General features: G+C 32.0%; 1 protein-coding gene across 2 annotated transcripts; it reads left to right on the top strand.

The window, feature by feature from the left end:
• Window positions 1–3591: 3591 nt before the first annotated feature.
• LOC133201124 (mantle protein-like) lies at window positions 3592–17447 on the top strand. Of its 2 annotated transcripts, XM_061336906.1 has the most exons (18): window positions 3592–3725; window positions 4342–4356; window positions 7440–7460; window positions 7596–7646; window positions 7924–8001; window positions 8508–8549; window positions 10356–10391; window positions 10684–10731; window positions 10980–11015; window positions 11265–11342; window positions 11689–11730; window positions 13182–13217; window positions 13682–13765; window positions 13982–13993; window positions 14115–14204; window positions 15842–15859; window positions 16999–17027; window positions 17302–17447. In XM_061336906.1, the coding sequence occupies exons 1-17, from the start codon at window positions 3695–3697 to the stop codon at window positions 17007–17009; spliced, it is 729 nt and encodes a 242-aa protein (XP_061192890.1). In that variant the 5' UTR covers window positions 3592–3694; the 3' UTR covers window positions 17010–17027; window positions 17302–17447. The 2 variants fall into 2 exon arrangements, with proteins under 2 accessions (XP_061192890.1, XP_061192891.1); XM_061336907.1 differs by lacking the exon at window positions 15842–15859.
• The last annotated feature ends 6715 nt before the right edge of the window (window positions 17448–24162 follow it).

The following is a 24162-nucleotide window of genomic DNA, read 5'->3' as shown; positions in this document are numbered from 1 at the left end:
ATGTGGTTATTACTCCGTAACGCGTTTACATAACGTTGTCTTCTGACACCTGAATAGGTACCACGTTTATATTCTGTAAATGGTTGCTTTCGATATAAACATGACACCCAGCAAGCGCTATTTCGTCGTCTTCATGCATGCAAAGGCGCCTATTTAATGTCAACTGCCCTTGCCATTGCAAAATTTTATGCTAGACATATTATCGCTCTTCGTAACTTTCCTGCCAAACAGTATGACATAGTCCATTTTATAATCTGCATGCCTGCATGCTGAAATTACTGTTTCGTATAGTACCTGTTTTCCGCAAGAAACCTTTTTTCTTGTTATCTTTTAATCGCTGTAATTAGTCTGGGTGTAGGCTCAAATAAGCTTGTTCTTCTTCTACTTTTCTGTTGTGTTACCTCTAACCTTGTCCTCTCCTTACATTAGTTAAAACCCTGTTCTAATTTTGAACTGCTGTGTTTAGAACTAATATCTATTCTCTCACATGTTGAGCTGCGTACGTAACCATGAAATATATGGAGATAACGAACAGTATTCAAGCTTAAAAGCCCATTAAACATTACAAAATAGGAGCAGAGCAAACACGGACATCCAAAACATCAGAGGTGGGATCAGGTGCCATGGAGGAGTGAGCATCCCCTGCCGACCGGTCACATCGGTCACTCCTTGCCGTGATCGGGAAATAATGCTTCATGTTTTATGCTTCCCTCCTCATACTCTGCCATTGCTGTTTGTATAGTGTTTTTAAATGAGTTTCTTGGTTGTCCACCTAAGGTTTATTTATTGAATTGTATGTCTAATTCAACTTAAATGATCAAGAGTGATGAGGAGTGCAGGCATGCAGTATTGGGGGTGGGTGGGAGTTTGGGAACTTTTCTTGGACTTATATTTCGCTCTTAACTTAGTATAAACACTTAGACCTTTTCAATTGGCAGACAACCCGCCTTAAATACACATATACGCTTTTTGCTGCATTTTGTTACACATTTTGTTTTGAAGCATTGATTTCATTCCATTGAGGTTAACCAAGTTCAATTTGTTCAAAGTGAACCTGCAGGAGTATATACACAAGACAGGCAGTTTCCTGCTGTACTCTCGACATGTCAATGAGCATTATACATATTTCAAGACCTAGAACAAAACGTGTAAAAATCATAAGGAAATATATACACCTGCAGGTTTCAATGCTTAAATTTTATAACATAACTTCGTTAGAATAAGTTAGTATTTGAAGGACAGAAAGGTCGGATCAGTCAGGAAATCAAATTGTTTCGTCGTTTTGATTGCTTTAATTGATAGCAATGAGTCATTCTCTATTGTCAGTTTGCTCTTCATCTTTACCGAATTATTAATAAGGTGCAATAAAAGACATTTCAATATAGCATCCTGGTAATGTATATCTCTAAAAATAGCAATATTCAAATATTTTCATAGAAAAAAAAAACCAAATGATTCTGCCTAATCATAAAACATTGTCCAAAGATCAGAACGTTAATGTTTAATTCTAGTGTTAATTAGCAATAAAATTAATAGACCTTTTCCTGACCTAGATAGCATAAATCACAATACCTAATGCATCATTTTTTGGCAATGTACAAGTATAATTACAGTGTTGAATTTGTAGTGTTATAAATGGATACCTCATTTAGAATTTTTTACCTGCCAGAATTCTCATTGGAAACACACAGGGACGTGTGCACCTGACAAGAGAAATGGAAATATTTTTATTTTGTTATCCACTTAATCAGATAGAAATATGTCTAAGTATTTAGTTCGTTCCCCACACAACTCTAAACATAAGCTGGTCTTCAGGCTGAAAAAGAAAAAAAAAATGACATGACCTCGAAAAATTGCATGTATGTAAATATTGAAGGTCATGTTGGACCATATTGTAAGTTTTTTTTTTTTTTTTTTTTTTTTTTACCGAGAATATATTGATTACTGGGTCCGACTGAGATCTTCGCTCTCTCTTTTCATGTTAACCTGCACACTTGCAATCGCTTGTAAGTACTTTTGCACAATATTGCAAAGATAGTCAAGGTGAAACAGAAAGAGTTTTGAAATAAATTGTTGATATTTAACTACAGAATTTTAGGAGAGATATATATTTTGATAGATGTACAAAGTTACAGGTGAAGGTTGTTAAAAATTGTCCATAATGCCTTAACACCTGACTTAACACCTGACTTAACACCCGACTAATATAATGTCAAGTATGGCAGGCTCATATGGTCTCCTTTGCTCAGATAGCCAAGAATTTCAAGTACACAAAAATCTTCCTTAATTAAATGGGAGGAAAGAAACCAATGCCCATACTCTGAATACATATGAGAGTTAATTCAGAAAGGGGGCCGGGGATACAAAATTTCAAAATCCAAAAAAGGTTCGGCTATTACCTATTAAATATGATTAAGATTATATTGACAATAATATAAGTTGTAAACTTGATATTGGCCTTGTAAAACTATAGGTAGAGACACTGATTATGTCTTCCGCACCAGTCAAAATTTTCAGTGAACCTAACCTTAGGGGTTAAACACTTCAATTCTAATTTGATATCGAAAATTCAATCAATCTTTCACAACAATTTGTCCTGTATTTTCATGAACGTTTACTTTCTTATAGAATAGAGTCAAGGTACATTAAAATAAAGGAGGCATGGACATCAGTTTAAAATTTAACACTTGATACTAGGTACTAACACCATTTGGAAGAGACCTTGAATCTAGGGGAGAGGTCGCCGATACGAAATAAGAACTGTCTTTGCTCTTGCCTTCTTATATGGTTCTGGTACAAAATTCGGCATTTCAGCTTTAACTGTCCATGTCGTGGTATGAATTTAAGAGCTGAGCTTTATGATACCAAAAATACGCATACCTCTGAAATTTCTACTATGCATCTCAGGAGAAATCAGATTTAGTACATGTATGCCACACAATTGAAAACCTTCAATTTTTTAAATAGGATGACATATTAACAATACATACACACACATGAGTTGTATATACTTCTGAAATCAAAGAAGTAAAATTATCTATCGTAATATTTTTTTTTCGTTGATAATGATACAATATCTATAGATTCACATTACAGCTAATGTTAAGCTTGAAGATATGAAGACAAATGGACATATGTTCTATTTAACACAGAAATAAGATGTCTTCAGGGCATTTTAAATACATTACCTAATGACAGCATATAACGGATTTCCACACAATATGGAATGCAAAAAGTTAACAAATACAACAAAATTTACTTAATTTTTTAAGTGATAGATTCAACATTTTAAATCAATATTTAAATACCTTTTAGTAAAGTAAATTCTGTCTTATCTATATTCATTATCCAGTAAGAAAGATATACATTTTGATTTAATTTAATGCATAAACAATCTGTTCTACGTGATAAGACTCAGTTCAATACTTTACCGTCACCCTGTACCGGGCCTCGAGATAACAGATGAATATTCATAAGCAATAAACATTTCGACTGGTGCGGTTTATGCAAATCAGGTGCAGGGCGGAGCTTTGAAAACCACAGAAAAATGGGCGTTGTTTTAAGGAACTTACTGAGAATCCGGGTCCATGGATAGGTCGTTGTCGACAATTAATAGCTACGTATATATAGCAATTGTTGTGAGTCGGCGCTGTACGGCTTGAAATAGACATTGCCTTACCCGCGTGTGTTGATCATGATTGCGGCCTTATTGTTATCGCTTATTGGTAAGTTTTCAAAACTGTATTAATTATGCAATTAAATTTTTGAAATTTAATTTTTTTCCCAATATTTATTTTTTATTGAAATTGTGATTGATTAAAGAATGGTTGAGACAGTTTGTGGATTTTGAGCATTAAAAAGGAATTAAGGGGTGTTTGATTTTAAAAAAAAAAAAATAATAATAAAGTTCAATTTTCAATTTATTTTTTCCCCTCCAAATTCTGCAAGTATATATCATCAAATCAATTATATCATATCAAATCAACTGAATAATGAAGAAGCAGCAAGCAGATTTGAAATCAATTTAAAATAGTCTGGTCTTTATTAAAATTAATGTTTAAAGGGGAAAAACTCCTTGAAAAAAAAATCAACTATTAATTTCCGTGTATGATATGGAAAACAAGGAAACTGCAAATTTAAAATAAAAATTCATGCATAGATAACAATGATACTCCTAATTTACCATTCATTAATTTTCTTAAGATACTATGTCATATTTTTGTGCTATGAAAAAAAAGAACATTGTCATTATGAGATTTGACATTTTCTAATAGCTCACAAGAAAATATTAATTAAGATAAATTAATTTGCTTAATGTTATTTTTTTTTTTTAATTTTCAGTCGGGGCTCTTGCCGGTAAGTGTTTTCACGATTGTCGTAAAATGTAAGATCAAGAACCGTTTTTGGCAGTGACATTCAGAGAACAAGCTAACTTAAATGACCCGTCAATTTCCACACTTTCATATCATTGGATATTCAAAAGGGTCTTTTTACTTTTTAAAACAAATTCATTAAACGGATTGTCAAATAAACTTATTGTGTTAAGCTTAATAAATCACCTGAGGATTAATTATGTGCAATTTGAATAAAACAACACTAGTAAATGAAAATAATTCATCATTCTTCATAGCTAGTTTCTGAATGACTTATGTGTCGCAAAGTGGTCACACGAATCAAGCGATTCGACGAAATCGGGCTGATAAAAGGATTTAGCACCTGCAATTAGGCAAAAATATGCTAATGTATTTAAGTTAAATTAGCCAAGCGTGAAATGATCAATTGATATCTTCTGTGCATTTTATTACGCTGCAGTGTTCAATGATGTATGGGGCCCAGGGCAATGAAGCGTATCTGATGCATGGTATAATGTCATGTTTATGTACAAGACGCCATTTGTTCTTGTGAATGTCGTTATGTCAGCATTGGCGTAAGCGGCCCAGAAAGAATAAAACTGTCATGTTAACAATTTCATATAGAAAATATTATATAATTATTCTCTTGTGCTACGGATGTACACCGTGTGTAAAACATTAAATGTTAAAAGCAATGCTTTCTTGATGCAGTTAAAAAGGTACTTAAGAGTTAATTAATATGACAACGATTTAACACTTCTTTCACATAGTTAAGTCATTAAATAACAAGAAAACATTGATGTAACCATCAATTGTCGCCCGGGAAATAAATAAAGTAAACAATGGAAATGAGTTTTGATCATTAAACCGCTTCGATATGTATGAAAAAGGCATGCGTCTAAATGATGGAGACAATAGTCGAGAATATTTTGAAAACTTATAGTCGGATGAAAATCGAACAAAAACGATTACCATTTTAAACTTTATCAATTTCTCAAGTAAATGTTGGCTGCATAAAATATAATTTGAAACCAGACACATGCATCACCTATTTTCAAAAATGTCTTTCACTTTAAGAATATAAAACACGAACTGTGTAAAGTACATTTTTACGTTTTTATGCGATAAGTAAAATTCGATCTTCTAAAAAAAGGGACCTGTCGTTTTTTCGATAGTAAATGATAAGCAACTTTATATATTAAATATGAAAAACATATATATTTTTACAGATTCACTTTATGGAAGTAAAATTATTGTGTATCTCGTAATTTATAAAGGGAAAGAACATTCTGATTAACAATCTTTTTAATGTTTAGAAAACCTTTAATTCTGAATAACTACTCCCACCTTAATCCCCATATACCAACACTTAAACTTATATGTATAGAGCAGCCCGGTCCTCCGGGCTGCAATAATCGTATATACTCTAATTATTATATGTCATTTGCACTTAAGACGACAAAAAATAATTTCAATGAATGATCAAATTGTAACATCGAATAATGAGTGACTTTGATTTTTATCGAACTTATTTTTAAATCATTAATGGTCGATATTATCTAATTACATGTATCTGTCATTAATACGCTTTATGTCATTAAAGGCTTTATATCATTTGCGGATAAAACATTACTTTTCTGATGATATTTGTTTATCATAAGTGTGTACAAAATCATCTACAAATGCAACACGGTGAATGCTATATTAGAACATAAGATCTAATTAATTTATCGCGCATTCAATACATGTAACACACACACGCACACTTTTCCAAAAAATCCAATTTAAAAAAAGGTTGAGGAAATAAGTTTATAAAGCTGAACATTGTCGTCAGTAAATGTGTTTGTTACACGTATAGTTTCCTTTAAAAAGTGATACATGTACTCGGACATATTTATTCTTTTTAAGGTCAAGATCTAGTAAACGAAGGGTGCCTACAGATTTCTCAAATTTGAGAAATAAAGTCCTTGAATGGTGCTTCATAACTTTAGCTTGGTCAAATAAGGTGTAATTTGTAGATGAACAAGACGAAAAATCATATTTTAAACTGTCATTTTCAATGAAAAATTAAGAAAACTAGTCATGAATACGGGAGATTTTTTTCATATCAGACAACGAAATACATCCAGATTGCCTACAGTCTCTCAGAAAACAATAATTTGTATGTTCTTGGCCTCTTCTTTAAAATAATATCAAATTGAATATAGGTATCGGGATTACTTTTCACATGATTTCAAATTGAATTCCAGGAAAGTACTTTATTTTCTACAAAATTCTACTAAAGCCGTAAAGTACGGGAAAAAGAAAGTTAAAATTAATTATGACATCATAATGGATCTAGCACCAAAAAGTTAGTCTGAAGTCATTTACTAGATCTTGACCTTAAGGCATTGCGTACTTTATTATGTTTGTCTTAAATAGGGAGCATAGTAAAAGTGCTACGGGAGATAACTCGAACAGCTGCGTTATTACCATTGCCAATTAACAAAATATACATCGAATGCGGTGACAAAAGCATGCCCAGCCAGGTTTATATGTATTTTATGTCCCCAAAGCATCGTGACTGCGTATAAATATATCAAGTCATTACGGACCGTAATTAGGCCACGTGTACGTTTTTTACAATATGCTATGTAGGAAAATATGAAATTGATCAGCATTGACCCAATTTTTTCATAAATGGAGAAAAAAAAATGCTGCCAGCAAGGCTGACGATAAAGTGTAAGATCACAATCACCTTGAAATGTACTATGTAGGTCCATTTTCTACCATTGATCACACATTTCTAATAGCACCTGATCAACAGATTTCTCTATTAAATCTGCTTCATTTTCAAACATTTCATCCTCTCGCCCTGTTAATAAATCTCAGAAATTGTTTTCAAATATTCGTAACAAAAGAACTTTCGGTATGTATAGTTAGCCACTATCTACATTATCCGATTTCCTTCAATATACTTTCAATTAATAGCAGACTTTGGTTTGATTATTCAATTTATTCTGATACATTAATTCTATAGTATTCATTACATATCCACTGCCTAATACGATTTACAATACTTTAATATTTAGTCTGTTTCCCTTTCAGAGCCATCCGTGCATGTAGTGCGTAAGTATTAGACTTATTTTTTTTTCACAGTTATATTCGAATAATGTATTATAGTGTGTTTTTTTTTAATTTAAAAACGCATTTCTTCAAAAATATCAAATTGCGATCTTAATATTATGTTTTGTATTTTTTTAGCGCATGCTAAGCAGGCTGTCCATGAGGTAGCACATGACGTGCACAGGCATGGTAAGTAGTGACTCAAACATAAAATAATTCTCTTAATCTATTCAAAAATAAAAGCCTGAATACCTTTCTTTAAGGAGTTTTTTTAAATCTTTAAAATTAGAGCATTAATGAAATAATGAATAAATATGTAGCTGGTTATCATTAACAAAAGGAGACAATAATTAAGTGCCCAATTTTACATTCATTTAAACTCGAAATCAAATAAATCTGCTTTAAGATTTCCCGATATCTGCTCAGATTATAATCCTATTAATGATTAATTAAATCTGCCTTACAGTTGGTCTTATCCACCAAGTTCCGGTCGTCCAGAAAGAGGTCAAAGTTATACGCAACGAGATACCAAGAATTGTCACAAGTAAGTATAACAAAATGACACGGTCACGTGCCTCACTTGAATTTTACTCGGAAGGTTTCACATGAAATTCAGAGGTGTTTTCCTGGGAGAAAATGTTTACTATGAAATGCACGTGCATTTCAAGAGAAATTTGTGTTACAAAGAGATCTATTACAAGGAATCCACTGTCAGATATGCCTCCGGTAAGTTTCAAGGTTTTCATGTATGCCAGAAGCTGATTTTTTTTTTATTTTGAATCGCCCAAAATTCAATTAATTAACATAATTATAACGTTTTTTTCTTTGTTTCATGGACATTTTGTGTGCTTACACCATAACATAAAAATATTTTCTGTAAGATATTCCAAAAAGGTCGTTCATATATATTAATATACATCATACTCTTTGGAATGCTTAAAAGTGGATCAATGCTTGGTAGTCGTCAACGTTAACATTTTTAAATTGACTTGTATTTAAGTTGTTTTGTCAAAAAATCATAACCCTTTATTTTTTTTTTCTCTCTTTCAGGACCAAAAATTATCAGAAAGACCAAAGTTCATGTACAGAAATGTGAGTAAACTAAACCAGCTAAATGACACTAGATAAGCCCCCAACGCCCAACCTCCTACCCCCCCCCCCCCCCCAACACACAAATCCAAGGTGAAAAAAAAACACCAGTTGAAAACGCAATAGTCCAAGAATATCGTAATTTAACTGATTCCAGTTCATTGCTGACAGTTCTTTGATTTTAAAGATTTTAGCTCGATGTATCACAAGATCTTAACTGCTTTTGATTATAGACCACAAAGTTTATTATAAAGTGTTGACTGTATGTTGCATAGTTTGTACTGTTACAGAGTTACATCTTACATTAAGCCACCTTGTTAATATTGTTATAATATTGTTTAACAATAAATACAAGATGTGTTTGCGAAACACTGATGCCCCCATATAGCAGTGAAGGGTAAAGCTTCTCAAATGCAAGTCAAACTTCAGGTCAAGAGATCAAATATGTAGGTACCCAAAGTATATTCTTTTCTCGAGGAATATACCTGTGAAATATGAAAGCCCTAGCACCAACCGTTAAAAAGTTAAGGCAAAGGTTAAAGTTGTTTTTTCAAACTAAGTAAAACGGCAAGGTCAAGGTTAAATGGTGCCCGAGAAAAGGTAATGTTACAAGTGATACATATTATCGTGAAATGTGAAAACCTTAGAACAAAACGTTCAAATAGTATGGCCAAGGTTAAAATTTCTTAAAACTAGGTCAAACTCCAAGGTCAATGTCAATGTCAAAACTGTTGGTCTCCAAAGAAAGGTCTTTTCGCAAAAAATTTACATGTGACGTATGAAAGCCCTAACATCAGAAGTTATGACCAAACTTTAAGTTTTTCAAAAGTAGGTCAAACTCCAAGGTCAAGGTTAAAGGGTCAAAGATGTTGGTGTTTGAAGGAAGTTCTTGTCACAAGGAATGCATATGTGAAGTTTGAAAGCATTAACTGTTTAAAAGTTATGACAGAGGTTAAAGTTTTTCAAAAAATAGGTCAAACTCTAGGGTCAAGGTCAAAGGGTCAAAGATGTTGGATTTCAAGGATGGACTTGTCACAAGAAATACACATGTGAAGTATAAAAACTCGAGCACTAACTGTTCAAAAGTCATAGGTAAAAGGTTTTCAAAATTAAAGTAGGTCAAACTCCAAGGTCGAGGTCAAAGGATCAAAGCTGTTGGTATCAAAAGGAAGGTCTTGTCACACGAAATACACATGTGAAGTATGAAAGCCCTAGCACAATTTGTTCAAAAGTTATGGCCAAGGTTATATTTTTTACAACAGTAGGTCAAACTCCAAGATACAGGTCAAATGGGTCAACGTTGTTGGATTTTAAAGGAAGGTCGTGTAACAAGGAATACACATCTGAAGGTTGAAAGCCCTAGCTTCAACCGTTCAAAAGTTATGGCCAAGGTTAAAGTCTCATAACATTTTGCAAAAGTGGGTCAAACTCCAAGGTCAAGGTCAAAAGGCAAAGTATAATGGTACCAAAGAAGGGTTTTGTAACAAGAAATACACATGTGAAATATGAAAGCCATAGCTCCAACCAATCAAAAGTTACTGGCAAGATTAAAGTTTTTGCGGACAGACAGACAGAGGCAGACAAACGGACAGGGCTAAAACTATATGCCCCGAATCTTCGATTACGGGGGCATAAAAATATCTAAGAATCACTTTGGTTTAAATACGTATAGTAAATATATAACCCTTTACAATAAGTAACCTTGAATTTTATTGTCACAATTTTATGTTTCAAAATATCACATTGGCTTACATTTTATCGCTATCACCATTTGCCAGATGTGACCTTGATTTATATTTTCAATTTCAGACATTTATGACAAACCATTCATCAGGAAGCACACAAGTAAGTAGAATTTATAAGCTGTACATGTATAACCTTTTTAATTCTGTAAAGTTATTTATTTTTTTTTATACTGCTGTATAATAGAAAACAAACCCTTGTCATCCTCCCTTCCTTAAGAGAGAGAGAGAGAGAAATAAAAAGATAACTCTATATTTCAGTAATGTTTGCCTAATTTCATGCAGATATGACTTTTCGACCACAACTACAAAATACAATATATACCCCAAAGAACACACACACACACACAAAGACTAAAAAATACATTTTGATTTGCAATTTCTTTTCTCTTCAGTTATCAAGCCAGTTGAAGTTGTTAAGAAATTCGATGTACACAAAACAGGTAAATTTGAAGAATGATGTGATTTTTTTTTAATTGTTGATTCTTGTTATGCCAAAATAAACTTAATGCAGCACAAAATTTGCAATTTGCATTTTAATAAAAGATGACATGAGATTGCATGTATATCTCTTTTGGCACGATTGTTTTTTTTTTTTTTTTTTTATTTTTTATCAATAAACCATGTAAAGAAACCTTGGGATTTAATAAAGGTTGGATCTTTTATACATTTTTCGTTTATCTCTTTTCAGTCGATGTCCCAACTCCAATCCACAAAGTCAGAACAGGTGAAACCATTTAACCGAAGGCAACAAACAGAGCTTAACAACATTCTTTCTGACTTCAACAAAATTAATTAATTTATCTAATTGTTGTTTAATTTGAAAATTCATTCTTTAAACATATAAGGTTAATCTTTGAAGGTCAAAAGAAGGAATTAGTAGAATGTCTTCCATTGATTTTTAATTTTAATATCAATAATATCTTTTGCTTTCGGATTGACTTTTATTTTTACTTTCATTTTACTTCTCTTTCAGTCGTCAGACCAGTACATGTTGATCAACCGTACCCAAAAATTGTTATCAAAAAGAAGACTGTTTTCAAAGAAAATAAAAGTAAGGACGTTTGCTCAATGAACAGTGCATGTAATTAAGAATTACGGTGAAACTAGGTTATTAAGAACTTGGTTAATAGGAATGCCCGGTTATGAGGAATCCCATAGTCAATTTTTCACTATGCTCCTTTATTCAGATATAAAGATTCTCGCAGCTCAAACGAATTAAAATTCGAAGTCCCAGTGAATACCGTATAATTGAGTTTTACTGTACAATGACTTTTAGTTTAATAATTATACATATATTTTGAATTCAGAAATCTTTCGTTTACATTTCCATAATAGACTGTGTTCACTTTTTTGTTTTTAAAGTTATGAATTTAATCATTATTAAAATTCATTTTCAGTATTCAGACCCAAACCAGTGTTCGAGGAAAGAGTCACAATTAGTAAGTATGACAAGAATTACCAAAAATAAAGAAAGCGTCACAATTAGTACATATGACATGCAAAAACTGAGATAACAATGAATAAAAGCTCCATGATTACAAAATAATTAATATTTATAGCTAGATTAAATATAGCAGCCTTTATTTTATTTTGATAGTCAGTTTACAAACTTTTATTATGTTCTGCCAATAGTAAATGGATCTTAATATTAATGGATCAAATGTATTTCTTGAAGGAAAATACCCCCCCCCCCCAAAAAAAAAAAAAAAAAAAAAAACAACAACAACAACTAAACAAGAGTGTTCCAAAGAACGCATGTGTCTAAAAGTGGTCAACTATTTATTTATTACTAGCATTATAGTTCAGGCATTTGTTTTGTCTGGAAAGAAAACAAAATTCACGGATAGTATAAGACTGCAATAGAATCTGACAAGAAAGTATAGTTCCTCAAACCTCAAATGAAAAATTAAATTGAAATTTTTAGAAATAACTATTTTTCATTTTATTTATACGTGATTCCAACAACACTCAAAATGAGATTTCACTCTGTCTTTACTGCAATTGTGATCCTACACGATCAATTGAAGAATACCGATGCCGATGTATTTTTATAGTATTTAATTATAAGTTTGTGTGAAAACTTATCGGCATACAGTTTCAAAGTGCAGTATCATGAGGTCTAATGAATGCTAATTAATAAAACCCCTTCCCTCCTTTCAAAATTCAAAAGACATACGTAAAATTAAGCTTCCAGAGTATTTTTTGCAAAGTAGATCAAAGGTCAAGGTCAAGTGGATTCTAACGCTGGTATTTTTCGTTATGTTTTATGACAAACAGTGCACACACTAAATAGCGTAGACTTACCTCTTAAATGTGAAAAATATGCTGTTTATCGGTATTATAAAATATTTGGAAGAGAAGGTCAAAGGTCAAGGTCAGGGGTCAGGAAGTCGGTAACCATGGTCATTTAAAAAAAGCTGTAGTTCCAAGCAATAAATGTGCAAAATATCAAATCCTTACCCCGTACAGTTCTCGAGATATAAGATGTGACAAACGGACAAAGAAATAGACGCCGGGCAAAATCCCTTAGTGTCGCTCTCCTCTGCAGTCGACACAATAATGTAGTGAAAAAAGTTAGGATTAGTAATTTGTGTTTGTTTGAAACCATGATAACACTTGCTAATCAAATATTAGAAAAAAGATAAAGTTATATTTTCTATCATTAATAAGAGTGTAATATTGTTATATTCATATTTACACTCTGCATCTAAATGGAATTAGAAAGAACATGATGGTGCAATAGCAAAAACATTTCTTCTTTAAAACCAGTAACACACCATTGTCCCTGGTTTATCTCTAAAACATATTTTATCATCTTTAAAAAGTATTTTACTGATGGTCATTTTAGAAATGAACTTAATAAATTAATTTTTTTAATTTTACCTTTCAGAGAAACAGCCCGTCCCAGTGCCAATTACTGAGCATGGTAAGTTACCCACTTAAATGTTCTTTTGAATTTTTTTGTATTGTTTTTGTAATATTTAGGAAATCTTGGCATCCCAAAAAGAAAAAAAAAAACCTAGCAAGATCACAGAGGATCTAGTAATCTTTATAACCTTTTTTCAAATGAATGATTTGTACAATGCTTGAACAATGTAAAAAGGTCCTTTTGTAAATCTCTTTTTTTTTTGAGATTCTTTTTAGTTGACATTGAGATTAAATTTAGTATCTACCATTATATTGTACAGCCCTAGCCTGTTAACCTGGGCGTTATTTTAAATAGCGGATCGTCCAGGTTAATGAAGCTTATCACTTATTACATAATTGGTAGATATAATTTATTCTGTTCTCTACAAATTTTATTTCAACGGAGAAAGGTCCAGATGACAGAAGGTTCACTGTACTCTGAATTAACACGTTTTACAAGGTTTTAACTTCTATTCCTCATAGTGTTCAAGAACGTTCCACAACCCAGACTGGTCGTCAAAAAGATCCCAGTAGACATCTTCAAACACATCCACAGGGTCAGGAAAGGTACAGTGTAACACAGTTACACCAAATAGGGTTATAATGAATTCATCCTTATATCAAATTCGTTTACTGTGAGACCACAACTGAGGATTTGATAACAATATCATTTGACTATATCCACTGGATAAAGGAGTATACATGTGATAGAAATTAACAATATTTTTAATGGATTATTGGTTCTAATGTAATGTCTAATTTTTGTTTTCTTTTATTTTTCAGAGCCCGTCGCAGGTATACTATGTGAAAACGTAACACCTCTTAGGTGGTACTGTATGGTTTGTAATATTGCAACATTTTACACCTTGTTCCTCCTAATCTTTAAATCTTTATATTTTTGTCTAATCTCTTTCAGTTGCAAATGTAAAGACTGTTGGAGTTGAATTTCCCGTTATTGATAGGAAGAAAATCCACGTCCCCGTTGCTAAGGCCCACGGTGGTTATGGTAAGTTTTTACATTCTCTTAATCATTTGCGATTTACTTCGCTTTTTGGCATTCTTATGAACTGAAATCGATTCTTCCTATAGTCATGAGACAAGAATACGATCCTAATTCAAATTTTAACCTTGGAAGGATTCCTTTTGTAAGATTAGTTAACCGCCATAAATCATGATACACAAAGATATATTTATTTTTTACATTGGGCATTTAAGAATACACAATGAATGTATTTTTTGATTTGAGAAAAAGATATTCAAATGAGCGAATTTCTTTTTCAAGCTTTAATTGTTCTAGAGATTAAAAATACTTAAGTATTTGAAGATAACAAATATGTGAACCAAGCAATAAAACAAAAGGATGAAATAGGAAGTTTAAATTGTAAACAATATTTTTAATACATATGGAATTTTTGCGCAATATAATTACTCTCTGAAAACACACAACAGACTCCAAAGGTAAAGAAGGAGGGGGATTCATAGGGGGCGGGGCTGGTTTAATTGGCGGCGGCCCAGGAGGTGCCATTGGAGGAGGTTTCATAGGAGGAGGTGGCCCCGTGGCCTCAATAGGAGGTGGACCTGGTATTCATGTAGGTGGTCCAGTCGCTTCTATTGGAGGTGGCTTTGGAGGGGCTGGAATTCACGCAGGTGGTCCTGTGGCCTCCATAGGAGGAGGTTTTATAGGGGGAGGAGCTGGAATCCATGCTGGTGGTCCCGCCATTATGTCAGGCCCTGCCCCCTTTCCAATTCAACCCGTCCAAGCAATAGGAGGTCCAGCTGCAGGATATTCAATGAATAAATTTGCATATGCATAAAGATCCTCAAATCCAATATGCATAAATTGAGTTGGTGAGAATAAGTAGTGTGAATAATTAGGGGAATGTAGACAAGTATTCTTGTAGGAGATTCATCCTCCCCTTTAAAACTCTTAGTTTTGTAGTATTTAAGTAGATGTTTCCTGTAGAAAAATATATACAAGCTCTTCTCTTGTCTTTGAATATTTATTAGATGCACGATCTTTCCTCTTCTTAATTTTCAATTAACTTCCATCGCTCTTGTATCAAACTATTTTTGCTGAATTATATAGTGATATAACTATTATATGTACACAAAAAAAAAATTACTATTTGAAACAAGAGTGAACATAGTATTTGCATTTTCCCGATATTTCCATATGGTACATTTTGACTACAAAGTCGGTGATATTATGCATTCCATCAAGTATTTCTTGAATATGTCTAACGCTTAACGAAAATATTCATTCTTTGGAGGATGGAAAAACGTCCCTTTATGAATGAAAAACTCTCGAATGGGAGTTTAATATACATACAATCAATTAATCATGAATTAGTTTGTAAACTAGATTTGAATATAAGCAGGATATCTTCTGTTATTATTGAAGTCGGTCTCACTATAGATGTCATGCAATACTTAATTCAACATCGAAGATGATTTAATATATTCCACTTTGTGTACACAACTTTTTTTTTGCTCCCTGCATGCTAATTACAATATACCCTAAAAATGAGGTGTAATATTGATGTCACTAATAGCTCCACACAATGCAACAGGAATAATTATCGTATAGATGGTTAAAAAAAGAATTTCAATCACTAAATTTTACGTTTGTTTTCTTACTGACAGATGGCGATGGTGACTATAGTAAGGAAATATAAAACAATCTGTTAAATCTTGTATTGCACACATGCTTTTTGTCTAAGGTCACAAGCTTATCTTCAAGGATGTCCACTCTTAATACAAATTTGTTTTATGACATTTTTTTGCATTGCATGGTTATCATTATTATCATTGTTATTTTTAAGAAGTTAATGACCTGCGCCAATTTGGTAGAAGGAAAATGTAAACGACTTGAAATTTGGGAGTGCAATGTCAAAACCACTTGAGATATGACAATGTAATGTCAAAATGATGATATAATACATATCTGTATATTTGAGACCCCTCCCTCCCCCACAATGAAATAGAAAAAAAATCCCTGTCATAATGGTCCATTCGATACCTTAAATATTTTGATATGGCGGCAGAATAATTGTAAATGAAACAACTTGAAAAAAGTACAACATCTTTACATTTATTATATTAGTACCTCATTCATGCACTGCACATCCTACACGCTAGATATATCCAAATTCATTTCACTTCAAATTGCCGTATACAGTTTGCTTATTTCATGTATTTCACTGTGAGAAACTTGTGTATACACCGTTATTTTAATATGTTCCTGTTTCATGTACATGTATTATGAAACACCAAGAATGTTCTAACAACTTTTTCCTTCATTTGGTGACAGTAATTTTGATATTTGCCTAAGGTAAAAGGGTTGCATACTTTTTAAATATATATATATATATATATATATATATATATATATATATATATATATATATATATATATATATATATATATGTTGAAATTGAAAGTTCATATTTTACAAAGAAGCACCCTTTTCCCTTTTAAGAAGCAAAATTAATTTCAATCAAACTAAAAAATTCATAATAATCTGTATTCTTGTTCTTCTTTTCACACATAACCTTTTATTCTTATTGTAGTAAAATCTGAAAAAAATGTCTTTTTTTATTTATCTTTTATCTATTTATTTATACATATTGTTTCACCATTACATTTGATTTTTTTTCGATAAAAAAAGAAAAATTTATGAATAATGACTATAAAAACATCCTGAGAAATTCAGCAAAAATAAAATGAATTATTAAAAGACATAAGAAAATGTTTAATGCAGAAGGAGATGAATTTTCATTTACTTTTTTTTTTGTTTCAGCTAAAAAATAAAAGACTCAACTGAGCAAGGTAATTAAGATTTTCTTTTACCTGGATTTCTTATAAGCGAGTTTTACTGTATATTTCTCAGTTATGAAATTCAAAAATTTGTCATTATTTTGAAGACAAAATCAAATATAAAGTAAGTATGACAGAATTGGGACTTTCTCTGTCTTTTGTTTTCTCGTGTTTTCCAGAAAGGGTAAGGATCCAGTCTTCCGTTTTTGACCATTATTAGGTAATTGCCGTCAAACCTCGTTACTTGTAATATGTAATAAATATATATATTTATCTCTTTTTTCAGACACAGTCAAGTGTGACTATGAAAAATGGATTGGATTTCTGTTACATATGTTGCCTTATAAAAAATGTACATACATAAACCATCGGTGCTGTAATGATTATCATCTCCCGGGCGTCTGTATAAATAGATATATATTTTTAAAACCATTTTTGTTGTTGTTGTGTACAATAATCACCTTTAAAAAAAGTGAACCTCATCTTGTTTGTCATGAATTGAACCTTTATATTAACTGATCTTGATGATAATCAGTGAACCTGATTACTTAATTAATATTGTTATCCTTCAGAATTATACAGTCAATCTGATTGGTTTAGAGCATGTCACGTGCAGGGAGATAATCAATGAAGTCTCCTCCACGCACAGGTTGACAACTGTGTTGCCTCCCTTTAGATGACTGTGTTGTTGATATGAGCAAGATAACTCTGATATAATTGTTTATTCAGGATCGGTAAACAATCAATTCTAATGGTGACGTCAGCGTTATCTTTTGACATACTTTTAATGTAAGGGATCGGAGAAATGGGTAGGAGAACACAAAAAAATTGCTTGATATTTAAGGCAGTACACAACACCTATGAAATCTTTTAACGCATATCTTATAAAGTTCACCAGAAAAAAAGAATGATTTCACTATAAAGTCAATAATCAAGGATCTTTGTAAGAAAAATAAGCTGTGACATGTTTTCACCATATTCTGAAGAAAAAGTAAAGAGATCCTATATATTGTTCATTCGGGAGCCTACATTTTTGGATCGTGTGTATGCTATCAACAAATCATATCTACATGCCATATGACAGTCTGTTATTAAATGCAAAGTGAGTTGATCCATTTATAGTAGAGACCTAATATTTGGACATAATGATAAGGAGTCTCCATTCTTTTTCTACAATAATGGTCAAGGTCATATTAAGAGGTCAAAGGTCAAAGATAGTGAGTCATCTACTGAATTATTTACATTTTTTTTTGCATTTGATTTATTTAAACTCGCCAATATATCTCAAACCGCCGGTTCAAATTTCCTCATTTTGACATTTCAATCTGGGTTCCATGTCAATTATTCTGTTGATTTTTGTAAAAAAAAAAATGAATTAAACATTTTCTTTTAAGAGGACTTAATGTGTTGCATATTTAAATGTGAATTTGCAATTCCCGGGCTATGTATGTTCCATTTTTACAGCACATTTTACTCAAATATACTTGTATCAAAATATTTAAGAGCCATTCTCTGTAATGACTTGAACTTTTATATAGGAGCTGTGGCACTCATAGTCTCAGAATTTCTCCAAACTCTCTATGATAAGAGTCTTTGATACTGTAAACTTAAGTCAGGCAAAAATTGGTTGCTACGTGTCATGGTTACCATAGCAACATGTCCAAAAGTTTAAAAAATGGCATTTTTCAACATGTTCAGAGTCCTACAGTTAATGTTTGCAGCAAAGCAAACAAGTGGCAATGACTGTTTCTAAAAGTTGAAGGCCTGATGTCTTGAATGCATGATAAACATGTTTGGTAAATCAATAATTATACACGTTACTATGGAAACAAATTATTCATAAGTAATAATTTTGTTCATTTAATTTAAAAAGTGATACACTTAAGAATAAAGACAATTATAGATTGAAATGCAAGCAAATAATAGACAAAAGATCCTTGTAACATATACCAAGGACGAAATCTGATATTTCTATTTTCCCTCTTATTTCCCGATCATGACAAGGAGCACACGGCGGGTGTGACCGGTCGGCAGAGGATGCTCACTCCTCCATGGCACCTGATCCCACCTCTGATGTTTGGAGGTCCGTGTTTGCTCTGCTCCTATTTTGCATTGTTTAATGGACTTTTGAGCTTGAATACTGTTCGTTATCTCTATATATTTCATTCTTACAGGTTGGCAATGGTTCCATGGTTTTAATACAACGAAGGGATTTTAAATTGACTCTTTTAGTGTTTTAATCTCATCCTATCTTTTTAAAAAGCATTTCCCTATATAACTGATGATCAATTTTTAAAGGCATTGGGGTGACCCTAATTTTCACATTTCAAAAAATTCAAATTCGATTCTTTAAATAGAGCGTTGCTATGGAAATTAGACGAAAAAAAATATGCCTAAAAAATTGAAAAATATTCTGTTTCCTTGGATACGTACCCTTGTATGTAGATTCCAAAAACTTTTATGATTGATATTTATGAACAACTTACCTGACTTTCAATTTTGACTACAACCAATCTATAACTGGAGCAAAAAGTTGGCACATAGGGTTTAATATCAATATAAAATTAACAAAATCGAATATTTTCACTTTTTGGTAATCATAGCAACAGTATTAAGTTTTTCAACAAACTTTATCAATGTATGTAAATGTGCCTGTCATGAATGTTATTGTTTTTCCTCAAGATAGTAGCATTAACCGAATCTGAGCAACAAATTTTGCATGGTTACACTCTGTTACCATGGCAACAATGAAAGTTATCTTTAGAGTAATTTTGCAAATACCTAACTATCTAAGGTCAAATATTTTTATTGTTTTTCTTGGGTTGTTGATTGAGTTTCATCATGTAACACCTATCATAAGTGAATATTGAGCGTTTTTCGGCATTTTCCAGCATCTAAAATGTATTCCAAATGTACCCATGGTTACCACTTACTTAGAGACAAATTCTAAATAGTTTCTTTATAGCATAAGTGGCAACAAGGTGTCATGTTTTTGTAAGAATGGTTTCTTTTTTTTCTTAGTCTTTATTAAGGCCTAATAAAGATTCAAAGTAGCTAAAAATCTCAATTTTCCCAACTTTTCTGGCTGTTACCATGGCAATAAAGACACATAGCAACGAAATTTCACTTGATATATGTTTCTGGTGTCAAGTTGTAATAATAGGCAAAGTTTCATCAAAATCGGTGACCATGCGTGGCAAAGAAGTTTAAGTGGTTACAGAGAATCGCTATTAACTAGATTTTAGTACTGAAAAGTTGCCTTTATAAACAGCATCACACTATTTTGCAATAGATCAATTGGTAATTTTTAAATAATGCACGATCTCAGGTCGGCTGTCTGATTTCAAAGTCTTCCTACAGAGGTCTGAAAGGCCATATTTCAAACAATATTGACAAGAAATGTATGGTTGAATTTCTATCATATTACATATATAAATATTGATTTTCCATCCTAGAAGAATATTATCAAAGTTTGAACAAACCTGAATTTGAGGAAAAATTTGGCCTACCTTATGTGTGCAACTTAAATGCTCTATTTAATAAATTAAGATTCTTCAGGATAATAAAACTATTATGGACTCCGTTAGTAGGGGGTATCACAAATTATCAAGTCTGAATAGGGTTATCACTCTCGGACGCAAGCGCCCTGGGATGACAACCCTACTCGGACCCATTTATTTGTGATGTCTACCAACAAAACAGTCAATAATTGTATATTGTCCGGTATTTCTTATAATTTTCCCGAGACTCAACAAAAATTAATATGAAGGTAAATTGGCTTGAATAGCAATATTGCAAAGTTATTGAGAAGTCCAATAAATCTAATGAATCAACATAATCTTGAAATAAGGGTTATCTATGAGTCAGGGGATGTTCACCCCTCCATGGCACCTGATCCCACCTCTGATGTTTTTGAGGTCCGTGTTTGATATACTCCTATTTTATAATGTTTAATGGACTTTTGAGCTTGAATACTGTTCTTTATCTCCATATATTTCATTCAGAACTTTTAAAAGCTGTAGAATTCAGAAGCTTAATTAATGTGTATGTAGCTACGAGTATGTTGATTTTAATATGCCTATGGTAAATACTTCCACAAATAGGAGAATATAAATGTAATAGTCTTTGTTCTATTTTTTTTCTCTATAAGACATCTGGTAAAAATGAGTGAAAGTAATCAAACAACAAAGGGATAGCCGAACAGTAATAATACCCTTAGATTTTGAACTGTAAAGGACTCGTAAGAAGACTATTCTCTGAATAAGCTTTCAGTCAATGTTACCATTATTTCAAATAACAAAAGATAAGGCATGTTAAATGTACTTTAATCCAATAAAAATATGTATTATGGAAACTGTTCTAATCGACAGAAAACCATTTCTTTGTTTACCTGCCCTGGGATTGTCCTTTAATTAAACGGGACAATAGATCATCTTTATTGAATGATATAAGTAACAGGTCATTATTTTGAATGACGTCATTGGATTAAACATTAAAAAAAAGAAGTTTATGTTTCTGTTATATTCTTCCGGACATAAATTTGAGGAAATTTTTTAAAGCAAATTTTTGAGATCAACAACTGTTCGTCATCTTCCTCTTTTTCATTACAGGGGCGATTTTTGTTGAATAAAAAAGAAATGGAAAAGGTTTTTAAAAAATACATATTTCAAAAAGATGTAATTAGCGATTTTGTTAAAGTATTAAAAATGATTTAACATATATATTTAATTCACTAACGTTCTGTCCAATATAAGAGGTGAGTTTGCGGTAATGTTAAGGCTACACAAAGATATTCAGTCTTGTCGAACACAAATAATGCGATACATTATGATGTGACAGTAAGATAAATAACGGGACTTGTAGATTAAGGATTTCTTAATATTTTAAAGATTTATTTGAATTCCTTAAAATGAAAAGAGCATTCAAAAAATAATGGACTCAAAAAGTTTTTATATTTGGATTTTATTAAAAACAAAATATATTTGGGGGTTGAAGACTAAACGAATAAGTCATAATTGCTTATCAAATATATATGCGAAGGAAAAATGAAATGTAACGATATATAATGGAGACAGTGGGTAAAGAGATGAATGCACCGTAAATATCACACTACATGAAATATGGAAATAAAAAAGTAATGAAGCTCAAAAGTGCAAGGAAACAATACAAATCGGGAGCAGAGCAAACACAGACCTCTAAAATCATCAGACGGGGATCAGGAGCCATAGAGGAGTGAGCATCTCCTGTCGACCGTTCAAAACCCGCTGTGTACATCTTGTCATAATTGTGCAAACGGAAAAATTTAGTGTTTAAATAATGGCCTAATAATTAGAATGCAAAACGTCAGTCAGCATTTGATATAATGATACATGTAGATTGTTTTTGCTTACAAGGTCATTGTATGGACCATAGAACATGTTAAATTCAAACGAGGCTGTTGATATCCTTGTTTCAGCAACGTATTTGTCATTAGCTTACCTCGTTTTATGAATTGTTTGTACGTAGAACATACTTTTGCGTATCGAATCAACCGGAAGACAGAAACTCTACATGCAGGTGATAAGAGTATGTTGCTACATAGATAAGGAATGTTTATGATAGAAAAGTTGAAGTCATCACGTTTATCGTAAAGTTTTGATGTTAGGTTACCATTAATGTTTTTAAGTACCATATCCAAATATGAAACAGATGTATCAGACTCAAGTTCACTGGGATATATCGAGTTGACATATGAATGGAAGTAAATCTTGTTAATTTGTAATACGTGGTCGATATATCTAAATGTCACATTTAAGGCCACAGCAAGTGTTTTCTTCTTCTCATGTGCAAGATTTTAATCGAATTCAGCTTAATATGAATACAAACACACGCCTAGTAATAAAGGGATGCAATTGGTACCGATGGGAATTCCGACAAATTGTTGGAAGACTTGATCTTGATTTATCAGGAAATAAATTGTAATTATCACGTATGTGTTTTATTTTGTTTTATTTTTTCTCTCTATGAGGACAAGCAGTCCTTTTCAAATCCTGATTGGCCTTCTCTCTGTCATACTAGGTATCAAACATGCAAAAGATCAGTACGTCAACTTTTTAGGATAATGTTTGCTTCTGTTCTAATATACTTTGAAGTACCGCAAGAATCATGTTATTAAAAAAGTCGGTGAATATTTTTGAATTAAGTGAACAAATGAAATATGAAGATAACAAATAGTTATCAAACTCAAAAGTCCACTGAAACAAAAAGAATTGTGAACAGAGAAAACAAGGACCTCTAAGAACAGCGTGGAGGGGATCAGGTGTCATGGAAGAGTAAGCATCCCCTATCGACCGATCACACCCACCGTGTACTCTTTGTCACGACTGGGAAAATAGAAAAGACTGTATGTCAGTATGAAAATAATGGTCTAATAATTTCTTTGAAAGACATCAGTATATATTAGATCTAACGCCCTAACGACAGATTTTACGAGGGTCGTTCAATAAGTAATGCAAAAAAAGTATATAATAATAAATATAGAAGCATTTATTTTTTCACAGTTGAAAGGTTCTATTAAAGAGTTACTAATCACAGAAAACCCCATGGTTTTTCCTAATGTCCTTGCAAAGAAATTCACTTTTAAAGTACTACACTGGACTGAAAACTGTTAATAAATGATCTCTGCCAAGAAGATAAAAATGAGAGCGTATGTGGAAATTATACTTTTTACATAATCCGCTGATGAACTCATATTAAAGATATGATTTTCATGTGTGGAAAAAATAATCTTTAACTCTGTATAGTTTTCAGATGGATTCATAAATTCAAAAGGAAAAAAGGAGAGATAAAATATAACAGTCAAACTGCCACAAGTTGTCTGAAAATGCTAGATTTACACTGAAAGACATTTTTTAAGACACTAAACTTTTCATCGTCACAGCATTTTATAAAATTCTGACAAAGGAAGAAAATACAATAATATTTCAGTCAGATAGGTCCCCTATTTTCTTACAAATGCCTTAGAGAAAACACTCGTTCAATGTGCCAACGGTCTATTAAAAATAAATGTTTTAATAAAATAGAAGATTTGATAAACTTGCTTGATGAATGACGAAACATAGGTGCATTTTTTTTAATAATATAATAAGAACAATAATAGAAATGTGGA

The sequence above is a fragment of the Saccostrea echinata genome, unplaced genomic scaffold (assembly GCF_033153115.1).
Source record: "Saccostrea echinata isolate AGI-Se365-2 ecotype Australia unplaced genomic scaffold, CSIRO_AGI_Sech_v1 ptg000042l, whole genome shotgun sequence".
Classification (NCBI taxonomy): Eukaryota; Metazoa; Mollusca; class Bivalvia; order Ostreida; family Ostreidae; genus Saccostrea; species Saccostrea echinata.
The sequence above is the reverse complement of the archived record's forward strand: the minus strand, read 5'-3'. Positions and strand labels throughout refer to the sequence as shown.

Coding starts and splice junctions, on each gene's coding strand:
- LOC133201124 (XM_061336906.1), top strand. CDS start 3,695: ATGATTGCGGCCTTATTGTTATCGCTTATTG. Junction 7,647..7,923: donor ACATGACGTGCACAGGCATG/GTAAGTAGTGAC, acceptor TCTGCCTTACAG/TTGGTCTTATCCACCAAGTT. Junction 13,218..13,681: donor AGTGCCAATTACTGAGCATG/GTAAGTTACCCA, acceptor TATTCCTCATAG/TGTTCAAGAACGTTCCACAA.